This window comes from Columba livia, chromosome 4 (assembly GCF_036013475.1).
Source record: "Columba livia isolate bColLiv1 breed racing homer chromosome 4, bColLiv1.pat.W.v2, whole genome shotgun sequence".
Taxonomy (NCBI): domain Eukaryota; kingdom Metazoa; phylum Chordata; class Aves; order Columbiformes; family Columbidae; genus Columba; species Columba livia.
The window spans coordinates 12,227,392-12,247,156 of NC_088605.1; the positions used below are offsets into that span (position 1 = coordinate 12,227,392).

At 38.4% G+C, this 19,765-nt stretch overlaps 1 protein-coding gene across 7 annotated transcripts in view; it reads right to left on the reverse strand.

The window, feature by feature from the left end:
- The window catches only part of SORCS2 (sortilin related VPS10 domain containing receptor 2), a 558,746-nt gene that overhangs the window by 94,382 nt on the left and 444,599 nt on the right, over positions 1-19,765 (reverse strand). For all 7 annotated transcript variants that reach the window (XM_065062550.1, XM_065062548.1, XM_065062549.1 and 4 more), the window contains exons 5-7: positions 17,253-17,326; positions 6,432-6,496; positions 4,154-4,272 (exon numbers count right to left, since the gene is read on the reverse strand). In XM_065062550.1, the coding sequence (XP_064918622.1) occupies positions 4,154-4,272; positions 6,432-6,496; positions 17,253-17,326 (258 nt within the window). The remainder of the gene's footprint in view (positions 1-4,153; positions 4,273-6,431; positions 6,497-17,252; positions 17,327-19,765) is intronic.

The window sequence follows — 19,765 nt, forward strand, 5'->3', positions numbered from 1 at the left end:
TTCTTCCCTTCTTTAGGAAGAAAAAACGTTACTTAGTTCCTTCTTATTAGCATTTCATCTGTCTTGGGTGATATCTGAGACAGCGACACTGTCCCCAGGATTAGGTTTTATGTAAAATCCTCAGGAGCTCATGAAGATTTTCACCAAAGAAAGCAAACGAAAACATGCATTGAAAGGAACACTGCAGTATGACTATTACCCAGCAGCCACTTTTGCCTCTTTGTAACAGCAGGTACACTGGTAATTTTAAGACTTTTACCATATTTGCAAAAAAATAACCCAATGCAAACATTGCTCTAAAATACCAAAAGGAAGATCTCAAATAAACATCAATTAAAATACTCAACTAACAGCCAGCCTAGTTTTTTTCCAATCAGTAATGTAACACCAAAATCTGTGCTGATATATAAATCAGCACATTTCCAACTAAGCCTCTTGAGAACCATTGAATTAGATTAGCAAAGGTTTTAGCCTTTGGTAAATAATATTTCACATTTTTTCCATGTTTTTTCCCCCCAGAAGATCAGCAAGGCAATGGCTATTCAGTTATTTTAACTAAGTTTATAAAGGGTGGCTGCTTTGCAGGAATGGAGAGGTCAGAAAAGAAAATGGAGGAAGTGAAATGAAATGTGGAAAATGTTTCTCTGGTTGTCCATAACAAATTCAATTGTGGAACAGACGCACAGACAGACTCATCTTCTTTCTTTGACTGAGGAAAACCATTGAAAATCCTGCCCCTATCTCACTGTTTTTCTCCTCAACTATTGTGCTTAAAAAGGGAACCTGATGTGGAAAACAGCCTCTCCTGAAGCATGCAAACTTGGCTTCGTAAAAATAGAGTTGATGCATGACAGCAGGTCCACAGGTCCACCTGCCTGAATATTTTAAAGATATCAAAGCATTTAACATTATAATAATTTCCACACTTCCTTTAAATCAATTTGCTTTTTTGTGGTTGAAAGAATGTGATGCCCTTTAGGAATGTGATTTGTTAAATGACGGATTAAACCAAAAACCTCACCATTTATTTAATTAGTGTTAAATAGCAGTCTTATCCATCTTTTCATAGCCTTCTTGTTCATTATGCATTTCTTTTATGTCACTCATGTTAAATGACTGAAGTTGATGCAAGGCGGCAGAGAATCGGAATTGAAGCAGCAAGCCTCACTGACATTGATCGGTCTATGCTTAAAAACAGTGTTCAAACTTTAATCCTCCTACTAAAATCACCTCTGAACCTGACTGTCAGTGCAAACTGGTAAAGAAATAAGTATCAGAAAGTTCCTGATCTTTGTGGATATAGACATATATCCACATATATATCCACATATCCAATGGAGTTGAGATCTTCCATTATGATGATAAGAGATTTAGGCCAGTATTAGCAGCAGGGACCTGCAATGCTTCGATTCACAGCTGCACACCTATGGGAATATGAGTGATGCCAGGGGCAATAAGACAGTCTCAAACTGTCCCCTCTTTTTGCACAGATAATTCTGCCCCATCTTCCTTCTGACAGATATTGCTGTGATATTAAGAGGAGCCCCTGGTCTGATTCTAACTTATATAGTAATATTCTAAGTTATATAGCAATATTTTAGTCTAGTGATAAAAGAATTTCCACGTTGTTTCCGAAATAGGCTGTTGCTCAGATGTGCAGCTGCTGTGTGGTTTCTCTGGAACAGGTACGCAGTGTCCTGCATCACACCTCAGGGGCGGCTGCACTTCAGATGTGACTACAGAATCTCCAAGTTACCTTCTATCGTCCACTAATATCAACATGGCTACCTGTAAACTAATTTAGCAATAACAGGGGTTTGTACTACATACTGTGATTTACTGCAGATAAGCCTGAAGGAGGAGGAGATGTTTACCCTTTTTATGGAATACAAGCACATCTCATCTACTGGCATTGACATGTCTCACATCTACAGAGGCTACATTAACAATGGCATCATTTTAGTAGTAGCAACTGTCTATTACTTTATGTGTCCATTTCTAGGTTGCACTTTGATTTTATGTCTGCCCATGCCTGGCATGAGATAGAACAACAGCTCAAGATGCAATTATACAAGATGATTGTCTAAACAAAACTCCTGAAGAGGAAGCAGCCAGTATTTTGCTGAACACAGCAGTCTGGAAGTTCACATGGTGAGAAGCACTTCTCACCATCTACACACCATAAAATGGATTTTACAGTTTGCCTGGGGGGGAGCTACAGATAATAATACCTTTGAGCAAAATGAGTGCTATGAGTGCTAGACCTGAGCTGAAAAATGCCTATTTTAATTCAAAACTTCTTTCACAAATCTATCTTGCTGTTTCTTTGTGGTGCTAAATGTTCTAAGGTATGTAGGCCCTTGAAACCGCTGTGTCAAAAAAGAGAAGGACAGATATTTTGTGTTGTTATTAATCTACAAATCCTTCTGGAAGAAACAGCCACAAGGGTAGAAAGCTGCAAAGATGCCAATCTGCTGTACACCAATGCAGTGGTTCAGAGACCTGTCCATTGGCATGATATTGCTTTTCCTGCAAAAGTCAATAAATAGACAAGCCTTGCAACAAACAAATCATATCGAAGTGTGCTGGTTTGACTGAAAATGGGTTAATTTTCTTTGTGCAGTTAGAAACCTTTCTTTTTCATAGATAGCATGCTCATTATTTGGACTTAGATTGAGAACAAGCAGGTAACACCCCAGCACAGAGTTAATATTTTTAATTGCCATGGTCTGAGAGCCAAGGACACTCTGAGTGCTCGAGACAGCGAGGAAGCGGGGCAGGGGGCCGGGCAGAGATGGGGCAGAGCTTGACTGACATCCAGATTGATCAATAAGAGTATTCCATTCCATTAGCATCATGCTAATTATTTAAGGAGAGTTGGAACCTTCTGGTTCTGCTCTTCTGCTGTTCTCAGTCTTGCTCTCTCTGCGGTGCAGCCGGGGGAGGTCTGTGCAGGACGTTTGCTGTTTTGCAGAGGCCTCTGGGCTTTTCTGCATTTTTTCTCTCTTTGGGATCAGCTGCTGGGATTGGGCTGTTTCCTAGGACTGGCTGCTCAACGTGTTTGTGAGGAATTGTCTTGAGTATCTTTTATTTCTGTTTTATATATATATACTGGTAGAGTATTAATATTTTGTTATTTTATTAAACTATGTTTATCTCAATCCAAGTTTCTCCCTACCCTTTGATTCTCTGCCCTATTGGGACAGTGGGGGAGGAGGGTAAGAGAGGGGCCAAGTGAGCGGCTATCATGGTTGTAATGATAGCTCGGGTTAAACCACGACACAAAGTAAAAGAAAAATGATAGCCAGCCACTGAAGAAAGTATAAGCAATGTCCCTAGTAAAATCTTAAAGAACAGGGAAGACATAACTGTTCTTTGAGAAGTTTGTAACTGATAGATTCAAATCACAACCTGTCCCAAGCACATAAACTGAAATTTTCAGGTGTGCCTGAACTGCATTGCTGCCATAAGGCTGATGGAGTTCTAGCCCAGGTTTCTGCACACAGGTCTTGTAGTTTGTGAATGAAATAATCCCAATATAATTTGGACCATCAGAAGTTGCAGAAAAGTGTTTATGGACATGGTTTAGAGGTGGACCTCGCAGTGTTAGGTTTACAGTTGAACTTGGTGATTTTAAGGGTCTTTTCCAACCCAAACGATTCTATAAGTCTATTCTAAATTGCTGAAGCTCCCCAGCTATGGTCATTTCAGCCCTTTTGCTTCCCAAGCACAGCCATATAAGTTCTTTCCCAGCAAAAACTCTTCAAAGGAGAATCCATACGAAAAAGCTGAGCCACTACTCTGTCAGTGGCTTTCTTTGGCTGCTCTTCTCAGGGAATCTTTTTGTGCTATGGAGGTACTGGAAAGAACCCAGAAGAGGTTGTAAGCATAAGAACAGAAGGGTTGCATTCTACCTAACATACAAGTTTTATAAAAAGTTACCTGGAACCATGCAATCCACTTGAAAATTGTCATATAATTTAAGCTTGGTCAGACGGATAAGGTAATGCTTTGTTCCATGTAAAAAATCATAAATCATCATTCATGCTCTGGAACAGGTTTTTCCATACATCCAAATTACAGTGTTGCTGCACTCTTTAAGATTTTACTTTTGAATATGAAAATGGGCTGTCCCTCCAGAAAGTGGCAATACCTGAAGAAATATGTAGTCATCCTGCACAGTCAGAGAATCCCGATCAGTGCCACCAGCAAACTGGACTGTCATTGTCTTATCAGAGCAATTTTGAATCTGGCAAGTGATGTAGCGATAACCTGAGGGAAGAGAGACAGAAACATATGACAGGGCTATCAAGACAAAAAGAGAAAGTGGTATAAAATGTTATTCATGTAGTGAAAGTGCTGCCTTTGCCAGGTGAGTTAGTTGTAAAATTATTATATTAAACTCTCACACAAGAGTTTTTCAGTCTCCAATGTACTCAGAATATATTAACTGCTTACAGTTCACATCATTCCTGGGAGGCAGCCTGTTATTATCCAAATTCTGCTGGTCCAGAGAGATTAGGGGTTAGATGAATGAGACATTCATGGGTGGGGATAATAGAATGAGCCTCCTTTCTCACTTAACCTATGCACAGAGCCGAATTATTCACATGGAGAAATGGCAGCCTGACACAACATAACTGAAATCAATAGATCAGCCCTGGTATAAAATTGTGCTGGGTGAGAACAGAATCAGACTCCGTTTAATAGACAGCATGCAGAATTTTAAAGGCTATTTTCAAAGCTCTATAGGAAAGTTAAGACATGCTATTAACACACTATTGGAACTGCTCTGTTGGGGCAGGACTTCTATATTCAGAGTTAATACCCTGCTGAAAAAGCCTGGACTGATTTACATTAGCGGAGGCTACGGCCTTTCTCTTCCTCTCCTGTGAACAACGGGCAAGGAAAATTCTCTATGCCTGGATTGTTAGAACAGCATCACTGCAGTTTTGATGCAATCTGCTTGATCAGTGAGATGATGATAATACCTTACACCAACTGTGGCCCAAAGACCCTCTCCTGGCTTCAAAGCTTTTGAGCACAAAGTATTTGAGTGACTGTCCCAAGTGCAGGGAGAAAAATGTTACACGCACAATCCAGCGTTCAGATCATCAATTCTCAACACGCTCCAGATACAGTATGAAAATCTGAACAACACACCTCATGCACGTCCTTCATTACTTCACATTACAGGGAAGTCCTTCACATTACAGTGTGATAGAAAATGCACTTCACACTTTACGGATTTCAATTAGAAAAGGTCAAACCAGTATAGTAGATACAAATATTTGTTTTAAAATCTGGATCTGTTTAAGAGGCAGTCAGAGTCAATCCAAGTTCTCCTGCTGATGTCCAAATCACCACCAGAAGGATATTTGAGTATGCACAGCAATGGGCCATGGAAATGTCTTGCAGCTATTCATCATTCACATAACTAGTATTATAGTTCTTTATCAGACAGGTAGTACAGAGGTGCTGTTTCCACTCAATGGCAATGCTTGTACTGACCTTAAGTGCAAAAAGTGTTTTGAGAACCCAGCCAGGAGCTATTTAATGAGAGTTTTACTTTTTCTGCTGTTTCTGTTAAATAAATAAAAAAATAAATTCTTTTCATCCAGCTCCTGAAGAATTTTCTTATCCTGTCTCTAAACAGAGCAGTTGATGGGGCTGTGTAGGGCTCACCAAGTCTCAGAAATCTCATTGCTAAAAGATTTAGAAACTTCGTCACCCAGGTTTTAACATGGCAACTTTCATTTTTTAATAGGGCTGAAATGAAGAAAAGCTTCTTGATAAGGGAAAGCCGAACTGTGCATTCTTTATAACTCATTTCTAAAGACTGCAGAGGAACTTAGATGATCCAATTCAAGGAATTATATTATATTTCAAGAGTGTAATTTGTAATAAGAAACTATACCAGCTTTCAGAATCATGGTGACTCTTTAGTACAGCACATCTTGACTGCTAATCTGCTTTTTCATTTATTTTCCTTTTGAAGTCACAAAGTATACTGGATATCCTAACATGATGAAATTCTGAGAGAGGGTGCTTAGTGCAGCAGGACTGACATATGGAACGGTTCACTTTAACAGACACTTACCCAGCCCTAACATTACATTGCCAGTTTTATTTGCAAATCAGGAAAAAATGTTCAATGTTTAACTGCCAGAATAAATTGCACTATTAACGGACATTTTCAATGGAGCATAGCATCTTGACATCAATTCATTTTAGAGTGGAAAACAAGTAAATTTTAAATTATACTGTATTTTTACATAACAGGACAGCTTTGCTGACTACAGATAAACAGAGAATTTGACGCGCACAGTTTCTCTTCTGCCTAGTTTTAAAAATAATCAAAAAGTACTCTTTAAAACAAAGAGAAATGTCTATACACTAGGGTATCAATTGATCACATTTCATTTGCATACCTCCACTGGGGTCCTGGATTTCCATATGAACTAAATCAGGGTCTCCGTCAACTCCAGCAACAGCCCTGAAAACATAACATAATCCAGTTATGCAGAGCCAGCTACAGAATAATAAGTGTGTGGATGGAAGAAAAGAGAGGATTTCATACTAACCAGCTTTAACATTATATCTTGGAAATTAAAATAAAACCCATTTATAATGTCCTGTTACTAACCTCTATCTCGAAACTACCTTTTCTGTACTTGACATAATGTTTTTCTTAAATTCCTTTAGAATCTCTTTTACTAAAATATGCATACAAATTAGATCAACTAGAGGACAGAACACAAATAGGTATGAAATTGGAAACAAAACTTCATAATCGTAAGTTGATATATATACATCAACACACAGATATGGACATGCTCACATGCACTGGGAAATGCTAGAGCACCTTTTTACAATTAACGTTTGATGTTTGAGACTACAAGGTAGATTTAGTGCTAAATAAAGACTTAGATTCCATTCTTATTAGAAGTATCTGAAACCTGACACATGGCTTCCATAATCCATTAATATTAATATATCTTTGGCTAGTATATTCAAGAAAAAAAGAAATTCCACTTTCACAAAGGAAGCAAGTGGAAAATAATTTTGAGAAGAACATCCTGAGACAGAAATTCAGTCAGAATTGATCAAGGTGTACTTTAACTTTGAAAAGGTGTAATGGAAATACAGGCTGATTTTCTCTTAATATCTCCCACATCTAATGTGCTCAGACAAAAGATGAGTTTTCTGCCCTCAGGGCTTCCATCCCAGTCTGGGATTGGCAGCCGCAGCTGTTCTTTTTTCTGGACCTTCCATTGTCATTACTCTGTCAGATTCCGCAGAGAAAGCTTTGAACTGATAGTTGTGCTGTCACTAAGTGAAGCAGAATCCAGTCCCAGTCCCAGAGCCACATTGCTCTTCACAAGGCTCTTCACTGGCACGGTAAGAGTCCATCAAGTCAGCAGATGTGAGCCGAAGACACTCAAAGAATATACATTGAGTGATAAAGAGCAGCTGGATGCAGATATTAAAAAACCCCACAAAAATACTTCAGAGAAAATTATAATTTTAATACAATTATTAATAATCAAATGCAATAAAGCTATACTTTGGATTGAAATTACATCATTGTTTAATGATTTTAATAGCATTGATTTATGAGGAGCAGTTAAAACTCAGACTCTGTAATTGGTGGCTCCTTGGGAACACAGGCCAGGGGAAGAGACTGGATGATTTCCACTGCTGTGTAATAACCAGAAATAATCACATATGATGTTTTTCCCTAACAAGATAAATGATCAGTCCAAAGAAGAAAGGGGTGGGGGGAGGCATGAGTCTTCACCAAGCCATGAGATGTGAAAGAAACTGGTCTCTGAAACACAAACTACTCTAGCATTTTGAAGGCAACACACCAAGTCAGAGAAGATGCTATATTCACTGATATGTGATAAGAACATATATGAATGGAGGGAAGTGATCTGTGAACTTTTTTGCTGTGTATGCTGTATCTATTTTTTTATATATTCATAATATCAAATAGAACCTGCTATCAACTCTGCAGTCAGCTTTTTGAAAGAAAGAAAGAAAAAATGTTTACTGAATATTTTACTTTTCTTTTGTGCTGGACCTCACGCAGCTGAACCACAAACTAACAAACTTTAGGGTTGAAATTTTCTGAAGCTCAGCCTGACATGATGATCAACATCAAAACCACAAATTTAGTTTTAAAATACTTTTGAAACAACCTCTTCTGTACCTAATTTATCACACACAATTTCATAAGCACGGTTTGAAATATTTTTAAATATCTTTACCTTCTTGTATTTCTTTCAACACTTCAGAAGTGACAATGATCTCATGTCCACCACCTTGCTCCTAACAGCTGGCATAAGCAGCCTCTAATCTTGTTTCTAGTGATTTTAGTTGATCTGTTTTAATGAACAATGCATGGACATAGAAAATAAAAGTTTCCAACCGAGATTACTTTTCTACTTTAGACTTTTGAGTAGATGTGAATAAATCACAGCGAAGGTTTTTGTTTGTTTGTTTGTTTTTAACCCAGTCAGGAAAATGTAGTACATCTTTCCCCCTGAAGTTCTGACACTTCCCCTACCCCTCCTTTTAAAATTACCCTTATTAACGAGGAGAACAGTTACTTCCAAAAGGTAAGTCCTCTGTTCCTAAATCAGCTGGATCACCCCTCACAGTGTCCACTGACTACAAAGACGGTTTAGGATGACAGCTCCATACTGCAGTTTGACAAGCATTTCTTCTCATTGCTCTGCCAATTGAAACTACTCTATTCTGCGTCCCCAGTCTTGCCTTTCCTCCATCACCTCAGACCTTCCACTGAACTTGCCACGTACCAGTATTGGGAATTGCTTAATTTAAAGGTGACCTTACAAAGGTCTAAGCCACAAGGCTGTCAAAAGAAACTACCATCAAGCTACACCTCTAGATCTCTAGCTTTAGACAAGTCTGACAGGTGAGATGCATCTTTTAAGTACAGAGTTTACCCATTCTGGCACAAATTAAGCAAGCAGAACATTTCAAAAACATGGGTTGTGTATTTCATTAGTCTCATTGTACAGATGAGCTGTAACAGCAGAGACTCTGTTTACTCATGGAAGACTTTACACCCTCGAAGTCTACTTCCGAACGTCAGCTATAGAGCACAGCTTCCCAGCTCTGAAGTTCCTTTACCCAGCTTTACGAATGCTTAGTAACAGTCCTTTCCTCTTTTATTGAAAAAAAGACCTTATCTATTATGGCTGCTAATCTTCAGCACATAGTACAACTAATGCAGAGAACTTGAAGCTATATCCCTGAGGAACAAACTAATTTACTCATTTCAGTGGACTCCTCTGCCAACAGTACTTTAAAAAGCAATACTGTTATTCCACTTGTGCTTAAATCATGAACCAAAGGAAAAATCGTATGACCCTATGGAGGCTAAACACATTCTAGGTCCCTCTGCCCATGCAATATAACTTTCTTGAAATGATGGGCAAACAATGTACATACAGAACACATACAGTAAATGATCCACTTTAAAGGAACTCTCAATTATATCTTTTTCCATATTGAGGGAGAAATGCGAGACTTTTTTTTCATTTTCATTTACAAACTTACTGCTACCACAACATAAATGTGTTGTACCAGTGTAAAGGATTGTGTCTACACATCCATTCACCAGCACAGCTTACTGTTTCTCAGCTGGCTTTAGGATAGGATCTCTTCTGTCTTACAAAGCAGCTTGGTTAGAATTCCCCTACTTTTCTTCTCACAGTAATATGCAATGAAAATGTTAATATCTCAGCAATTTGGGATTATTTCTTTGTTTATTTGTTTTACTTGGGTAAAAAAGGACTCACCACTGACTGTATGGTTTTCCGGTTTGAGTTGTTTTAGCATTCTACATTCAACTGTTAAAATTCCACTGGAAATGCAGACTAATTTTAGATCAGACAAGTCTTCCTCTAGGAAAAGAAGTATCTCCTTGACCATCTATACCATGCTAGATAAACTAAAATAAGTGCAACACGTCAGCACTTCAGATCACATAACAATGTGGTTACAACACTTCAGAATTAAAATAGCCTGACTTGATTGTAAAGTGGCATGAATACAGGCAGCCTCAACATGCATCTCCCCTTTCCTGTGAACTCAAGTTCCCACCATCTCCCTTGTACTTGTCTGACACCATGCTGAGCCTCTCGGGAAAACTAGTTATGTAGAGTGTCATTTTAGAACTTTTTTGAGGGACTACTTTTCTGTTTCTTAAATCATAAGATCACGCTGGCAGTTAAGCATCAATCCTGTGGAAGAAAAATAGCAAAATACTCCTCCTTCCGGTGGTGCAGAGGTAAAATTGCCCCAGCCCCAGTGCAGCCTTTGTGCATGTCTAACCTCATTCCCTGGAGGTGTTTAAAAGGCATGTAGATGAGGTTCTCAGGGACACGGTTTAGTGCTCGAGTTAGGTTAGGTTGTATTTGCACTTGATGATCCTGAGGGCCTCATCCAACTGAAAGGATTCTATGATTTACATCATGAAGCTGCATCTAATAAAACAAGATGAGAAGCAGAGGGAAATCAGGGCACTTTTGTTTCCATTCAGGCCTGAATTTGGCCTCCTGAGGGACACTAGAGCTCTTTCTTATGCATACACTTTTTTAGAATTTAGGAAAGTTCACCTGAAAGATTAGCTGTTGTATGACCTAATTCTTCACGTCTCTGCATTAGTGCTCTGCCAGGTAATTCCACTGACCTTAACGGCATTACATCAGCATGAAAATGGGGTAATGAAAGGGACTAACAAGCCCTCTGCATCTGCCTTGGTCTCTGTATAAATGTATGCTCCATGATATAACCACTAGGTATTTTATACTCTTAAATATCCATGATAAATAACTTAGATTCTAAGAATTTAGAACTTTCTGTTAAGAAGTCCAGTCATGAGAACTTCAGCATTATTTTAATAATAATTTTTCTTTTATTCAGCTACCTCTCTTCTTCACAAACTGCTCCAGTATTTTCTTACTCTAGTTGTATGCACTATTAGAAAAACACCGACAGACACCTGACATATTATATTTATATAATATACATAAACAAAAATGACCACAAGTGTGTAACACTACGCATCTCAAAAAGTGAATCATAAGCATGAATCCTTCACATGGTAGTTACGATTCATATTTTACTTCAAGCAGGAAACTCTTGTTTCCAGTAGTCTGGGCTCATTTTGTAGGGAAGCAGTTGTCTGCAAACACTAATCCACACAGCAGAGCTGGAGTGGTTTGTCATTGGCATAGGTTGACCTTGGCTGGCCACCAGGTTCCCAGCAAGCTGCTTTATCGCTCCCCCTTCTTAACAGGGCAGGGGGGAAAAATAAGATTAAAAGCTTGTGGGTTGAGATAAGGAGAGAAAGATTGTTCACCAATTACTGTCACAGGCAAAACAGACTTGACTTGCAAAAGATTAATTTAATTTATTGCCAATTAATAACAGAATATAAGAGTGAGAAACAAAACCCCAAACTAAAGAAAAAAACCTTCTTCTCAGACTCAGCTTCATTCCTTGACTCTTCTACCTTCTCCCCCTCAGCAGCACAGGGGCACAGGGAATGGGTGTTGGGGTCAGTTCATCACACGTTGTCTCTACTTCTCCTTCCTCCTCTCACTCTTCCCTGCTCCAGTATGTGCTCCCTCCCACAAACTTCTCCAATGTGGGTCCTTCCCACGGGCTGCAGTCCTTCAGGAACAGACTGCTCCAGTGTGGGTCCCCCATGGGGTCACAAGTCCTGTCAGCAAACCTGCTACAGCATGAGCTCCTCTCTCCATGGGACCACAGGTCCTGCCACGAGCCTGCTCCAGTGTGGGGTCTCCACGAGGTCACAGCCTCCTTTGGGTGCATCCCCCTGCTCTGGTGTGTGGTCCTCCATGTGCTGCAGGTGGAGATCTGCTCCAACATTGATGTCCATGGGCTGCAGGAGGACAGTCAGCCTCACCACTCTCTGTACCATGGGCTGCAGGGGAATCTCTGCTCCAGCATCTGGAGCATCTCCTGCCCATCCTTCTTCACTGACCTTGGTGTCTGCAGGTCTGTTGCTCTCATGTTTTCTCCTCTCTCACAGCTGTTGTTGCACAGCTTTCTCCCCCTTTCTTAAATATGCTATTGCAGAGGTGCCACCAGCATCACCCACAGGCCCAGCTTTGGCCAGCGGTGGGTCTGTCTTGGAGCCGGCTGGAAAGAGCTCTGTGCAACACGGGGGCAGTTCCTGGTCTCTTCTCACAGAAGCCCTGAATGTCCAGGCTAGCAAACCTTGCCACATAAAGACAATACAGTCATACACATCACCACACAGATTGAAATAGAAACAAATACCATCACAAGTGATTACATCAAATGTAAGAATGACTGCCCACACGGATTCTTGGCTTCCCACACAAGAGCCATTCACACAAAATTCCATGTTAAAGACTCAGTAAAATCCTCTTTGCATTTCTTTCTCCTCAGGGCATAACATCCCTCAATTCCCCCTTTCACCTGACACTTGAATAGCCAGGAACCTGCTACACTTGACGTTAATGGGTATGGCTGTGATGGATTATTGGTGTGGGACTTCATGATGAGAATAGAACTTCAAAGCCCCCGAGAACAACTGCTCCACCCAAATAAACTCGTCATTTTTTATTTTTATGTTCTCACCTCTCATAAAGATGGAGAACTTACAGCTAAAAATAAGAGCAACAGATACCCACAGCATAGGATTCGCATGTCCTAGTGAGTTGAGGGTGAAGCATTTTTGAGTCTCCAAGACACAGTCATAAAGGAAATGTGCTGAGCCTAATTCTCTGGTAATTACCAATTCACAACTTACTTTCCTGGGGTCAGTTTGTGCTGGTGTAGACAGCTGATTCACAATCTATTATTTGCTTATGTATTACTAAGCTCTATTTTGAGAAATCAAAAGGAACTTAACTGGTGCATAAGCCTTGGGGACTGAGAGAATAGCAGCAGAGCCAGAGGAATCCCAAACTGCACTACTCTCTTCTTCTCAAGGATTACCACATAACACACCAATTACGTGACATGTGGGTGCTTAATGTTTCACTGGGATAGGTCATATAATTCTCTAAAGCAATGTCTTTGCATTCCCTCCTACCAATACACCAAGAACCAGAAAAATTACCTATACAGGTTGAGTACTGACACCCCTTAAACAGAAATCATCACACTGGGGCAATACTGCATGGCCAGTTACAGTTTATATGCAGCAGTAAAACTGATCACAAAATTTCTTAATTTTACAGCACAAGAATTTGCTCAAAATTAAAAGTTTTCACACTAAATAAAAAAAGGATTTGAACCTTCCTAGCTAAAGTTTATAGAGAAAAATAATCTAAATGTTGAGAAAAACATAAGAGCTTTGTTTTGAACTGCAACGGGACTTAGTATTAATTTTATTAAGTTAATTTCAAATCCACATTTCATTATTTTCCTTTAAATAATTATAAAAAGTTTTTAAATCAACAATGTCAGAACATTTATTTTCAGTATTTCCATTTTTTATAAACAGGGATTTTTGGTTGTTGTTTTTTTTCTATATTTTGATTTTTTTGCTTCAACTTGGATGAGAAAACAATCAAAGAAAAACAAAGATATTTCTAGAATACATCTGTTTTGCAACTATCTTTATATCTCTCTGTAGTCTTAGAGCTGTTATGATTTTAGAACAGACTAGACTAAAATATTTTAAGTTGGAAGGGACCTAAACCAATCATTTAGGCCAACTGCCTGGCCACTTTAGGACTGACCAAAAGTTCAAGTATGTTATTAAGGGCATTGTCCAAATGCCTCTTAAACACTGACAGATTTGGATCATCTCTAGGAAGCCTGTGTTGTCTCCTAAGATGCTAACGGAAGAAAAATAGCTATGAAAGATTAGTCAACTTTTCTTTCCAAAAGAATAAATTAAACAACTTGGGAAAACAGCTATGAGGGGGTAAGAAAATGACACACTATATCACAGATGGGAAGAAAATATTCTTGTGTTCCTAAAATAGAGATCATAGCATACACACTCTACTGACATGAATCATCTTTCCATTAGTTCCACTATCATGAAAGACCAATTTCATATATTAAATCTGCAAAGAGACTTAAAGGATGGTCCAAAACACTTGAAAAAGAAAACAAAGCCTAGAATGTTATTTTAATATATTGCTTATAAACCTATAGTAATATATCGGCGCAAAAATAATTTAAAATACTAAGTCCCTACTGACCTTCCCTTAATACAAATACATAAGATATGCCATTAAATTAATTGCATTCAGATTTTCATTCAGTAAAAAAAAAGCTTCTTCAGGAAATGCACAAAAATCTGGTTGGTGCTGCAGGCACAGAAAAGAAATTGTTTTTACAAAGCATAGGAAAATATTATGACTGACAATATTTGTAATTATCAGGCTGAAATAAAAATTAGGCTATATTATCAACTTCAGTGATAGTGCTCAACTGAAATAAAAAAAGAAACATCTGCTAAAGATCTGGCCAGTCAAATGTTCCTGACACAACCAGCCAGTATCAGTAAGACACATGCCCTCATTTATAAGATGTACAACTAGTTTGAATTAATTTCACCTATCTTTAACACCGCAGATATTATATATTGCCAAGAAAACAGTACTGGATTTAATGTCCTAATAGTCAAGGTATGACAAAGCCCATATTCTAACATCTGTTGAAAATTACTACACAAATACATTTTCTATCCAGCATTTGGATAACAATGACAGAGAAACTCCCACTGGGAATCCAACACGTCCAACCCTCCACTCGCAGCAGATTCTTTATAAAATGCGATGTCCCATATGATATTGGAAGTAAAAGACATTTATAGATCTTTATGTATGTGGAAGTTTAAGAGAAGGATCATTTGGTACTCATGAGGCACTAAAATTCTGCTCCCAAATTCTTGCTGTTGCTGGTTGATACAGTTCTTGAGAGAAGCCAGAATGGTCGATATGCAGAAAAGGGGAAACAAAAGCCTAGAAAGTATTTCTGTTATGAATGTACAGACTGGTAAAATTTATTATTCTTATCTGAGAGGAGTGTGACGTTTATGAACAACCATGACTCTGAGGTACTGCAAGGGAGTTATTCCTATCAAAGCTCCAGGACACTTCCCTGATTGTGTCTGAATGATATAAGGAAACATAAGGATTCATGAAACACAGCAAAATACAGACTTAATATTAAACATACACTTGCTGGCTTTAATTCTTACATTAAAACAAACAAACAACCAAAAACAAAAAAGCCCACACACAAAACAAACCATCAAACAAACAAGCAAAAAGAAACCATTGACAGATTGTTTGGGTCAGACCAAAACTGACATATATTTCAGTAGTATGCTACCTTTTTCATAACGTAAATGTGCTAAATATACCTAGACTCAGATAAGAAAAACATCACTAAACAAGTCTGCAAGGGAGGGGCTTTCTGTCCTTTCTTACCTGTTAGTGGCTTTGATGGTTTTCAGACCTAATACATTTGAATAACTCCTTTGATTAATGACAGAGCCACATGCCCTCCTGATTTATACCCTGTATAATCTTGCTAAAGAAAAATCAGTCATAAGGCAGACGTGACATTTCTGACCCACTGTGTTACTTTTAAATTATTATTCTCTTTCATGTGGTAGTTAAGACCTGTAAAGTGTATTGTCCATGAAACTCCAGCTGCTGTGCAGAAGTAAGTTCTTCAATAAGGCTACATTTTGCAGGAGCAAGTACGCAGAAAGTGTCAGGCTGATTCAAGTATTTCAGCAGAAAAGGCTGAGACAAACTGAAGTAAATCAGATGGGTGCTACAAACCAACTGCAGGCTGTTTTTTTTAAAGTATGGACTGTAAGTAGGTTGCAGATTGAAAATTATGCATTTGGAAGTGTGAAAAAGCTCCCTTGATATGGCCAGAGATAATCATACCAAGAGGGCAGCGAGGCGGGTTAGGTCTTGTGCTCCCAGATCTTTCAAGCAGGCTTTGATCGGTGGATGGACAACATCCCCCCAGGTCAGGCTCAGCACCAGCACACACACCAGCACACCTCGGAACTCGTAGAGTTACACTTTGGGCCAATTTATCTGTAGGTATGGTAACAGCTCTGTGTGCTTTGTAGCCTCATTTAAGCAGGTTGGGGGTTTGTTTGGTTTGTTTTTCTCCAAGTATGGCCAGGATAAGTATATATTTCAACTTAAGAGAAAAGCAACTACCTGAGAAACAAGGATGACAGCATGTATGCCAAACACACCTCAAATCTTGCAACCAAGATCAGGTAAATCCATTTCAATACTGGCAACGCTACCAGCAAACCACAAAATATTGCTTAAAGCCATACATTGCTCCATAGACACATGGCTAATTGTACTTTATGTAATTGACAGAGATCACAGTCCTTCAACAACTAAAATCAAAGGACATTTAGGGAACAGAAATGTCTACCATGCTATGACTAATCCTGTAAGAAAAAGTACCAATTATTGGCAAAGATACAGTTATGCAGAGTCTATACTTACACACTGAAGTAAAATGTGCAAGGGGGAATTCTCTGGCTTTTTCAGTAGAGATCAGATAAATGCTGAGTGTACAAATGACCATTTAAAAATGCAAAATCAATTAAAAACACTACCAAAAAGCTACATTTCGTGTAAAAGAAGTTCTATACTTTTCAAATTAATTTCATTTGTATAAAAAACAGGTGTTGACTTATTTTGTCAACCTGCTTAAATCACTTGTTAAACATTTTGATAGACTGCAAAATATTTGGGCTGAAAATGAAATAATTTGATATATGTGTACTCAACAGCGTCATATTTTTCACCAGTTTCCTTAATAGTCTAAGTTTATATATGACTTCAGTTAATAAGTCTGATTCAACCTCTCTTAAAAAATTGTTATAGATTTTTCTCTGCAAAAAGACTTCTTTCCTTTCCAAAGATCAATTTCACCAGTAAAACAAAAAGCAATTTCATTGGACATTACAGCTGTCTTTAAATCTTGGGCTCCACAGATACAAACCTATAACCCTTTTAAGTGCTGACACCCGGTATAATCACTGGCGAATGAATTTGCAATAGTGGACGCAGCAACACTGACATACTCAAGCTGCAAAAGACACCAAAGGCTTGTACTGTCCCCATCAGTACCTCTGAAAACATCTTTCTTGATTATAATGAGATTCTTTTGCTGATCATTTTGTATTTGGAAAATAACAGGCTACTTACCAAAAAATATGATCTTTCGAAACCCGTTCCTGCAGAAGGATCCATTTTTTCCCCAAGTCAATGGATACATAAACCTACAAAAAAATAACAAAGTAAAATTAGATTATAGGAAATTGTTAATGATGCACATCTTCATAGACAGGTCCTATGTCACTATTAAAATGACGGATTGTACACCAATTAAAAATAAAAAAAAATCTTTATCAGGAACTCCCTATGATGTTTTTCAGAGTAATAACCTTCCATAGACAAAATCTGTTAAAACATAATCTATAATGACCAAAACTCAATTACAATGTCTTCTCGTGAATCATGAAAACAATTCACAGTTCTTTTCTACCTCAGATGGCAAAAGGACACTTTTCTTCTTCTCATTCATTCACCAAACAAGCACAAATGTTCCCCTTGTGCTTCAAGCCTTAATTCCTTCAAAAACACTTAAGACAGACAATCAATGGATTTTAAACTCTGCTAAAACAGCACCAAAGATATTACAGAAATGCCTAAGGGATTTGATGAGGAGAAATGTACGTTAGGGCTTGCTTCATGGATACCAGTTTGTGACCTGTCAGAAATGGTCACCCAGCAGAGGCAGAAGGTCGCCTCATAAGAAGGACAATGAAATACTAGAGAGAGTGCAGATGAGGCAACAAAGCTGGTGAGAGGTCTGGAGCACAAGTGTGATGAGGAGCAGTTGACGGGGGCTGTTCAGCCTGGAGAAAAGGAGGCTGAGGGGAGACCTTATCACTGTCTGCAACTACCTGAAAGGAGGTTGTAGCATAGAGGGGGTTGTTCTCTTCTCCCAAGTAAGAAGTGATAGGACAAGAGGAAATGGCCTAAGGTTGCACCAGGGGAGGTTTAGATTGGTTATCAGGAGAAAATTCTTCCTGGAAAGGGTTGTTGGGCATTGGAACAGGCTGCCCAGGGAAGTGGTGGAGTCACCATCCCTGGAGGTGTTTAAAAGGAGTTTAGACGAGGTACTTAGGACATGGTTTAGTGCTAGAGTTAGGTTATGCTTGGACTCGATGATCCTGAGGGTCTCTTCCAACTGAAATGATTCTATCTTTCTATGAGGAAGAGAGCTCCAGCTCCACTTTCCCTCTGAACAGTTCACCCCGGTATGAAAGAAAATGCTAATAAGACAGATAGATATCAAGAGTGCAGATGAAAGCTGTTTTCCCCAGAAGAACATGGGATATAAAATAGCTATTAGAAAATCTCCCTCCTTCAACATTTGCCTTTATAATGTGTTTCTTTTAGTTAAAATAGGAAATATCTACTGGACTTCTAAAAAGACAGATTTAAGACCCCCTGCTGTCTGTATGCATTTCTTATTTGATCCAATTTACATATAATCATTTCTCTCTAAATATTTCTAATAGAGAAAGAAAGACAAGTAAAATTGTTATTCTCTGATTTCAGAATAAGTCACCAGTTCAGTTGCTGATTGTTCTGGGGGGAAGTATCTTATGAGGACTAGAAATGTTTTTGTTTTAAAATGACAGGTTCAATGACAAATGGAGAAAAAAAAAAAAAAGGCAGACAAAAAAAAAAAAAAATCACAAAAACTCCAAAACCACCACGACCACCACAAACCACACAACACTATTATATATTAAGATCTACAGAAAACCAGCACTATTAATATGTAAAGGCTGAGAAAATTTATCTCAGCATAAACTCTATGGGTAAATTTACTAAAATCTGAATTAGAGATAAAACAGTATTTCCCAGTTACTCTGCTTTTCACAATGTCTGAGCTTTGTTCCACTGCATGCTCAATCAAAGCAGGTAGACCGCAGTTTGGGTAAGAAACTACAATCAAGACTCATGTTGCTTACTTCAGGCCTTCACCCACTCAATGCACAGACAGAAATGATCGGTGACCAAAAAGTCTCCAACCTCAGATCTAAATACACATGCACACATTCAACTTCCCGTAATAAAAAACCCCCATGAACCATGTGTGTTTTGGTTTTTAACAGGTACATGTAATAAAACCACCACATGAGATAAGATATGAGGTGAAAACAGTTGTATTAGTGGACAGCTAAAATCTCTGGCTTCAGCAAACACATCTAATGGTTGTTATAATGTTTATTGCCACGCATGTAATAAATATGTAGAATCACTTTTTTAAAACACTTGAAAATGTTTTTCTCGGTTTGGCCATTTTTCATCCTTTCAGCTTCCAAAGGAACAATTAAAATCTACTGCATTCCTGTTGAGTTTAAAAAAAAAAAAATATCTAGAAGCATGTATATAGGCTCAGTGAATAGCTGATTGTTATTTATTATAACTGAAGCAGCCAGAAAAAGAAAGTATAGATTCAAGGCAGTAAATGGATTAATCCAACCACATTGACTGGATTTGCATTGATTTATAGTGTCAGCCAGAGGCAAGAGCTTTATTTAAACAAAATCTAGGGTTCTGAATGGAAGAACAACGCATATTTTGCAATATAAAATAAGCCCTAAATCAAATCAGAAGTTGTGAGAAAGGCTGTGATGCTC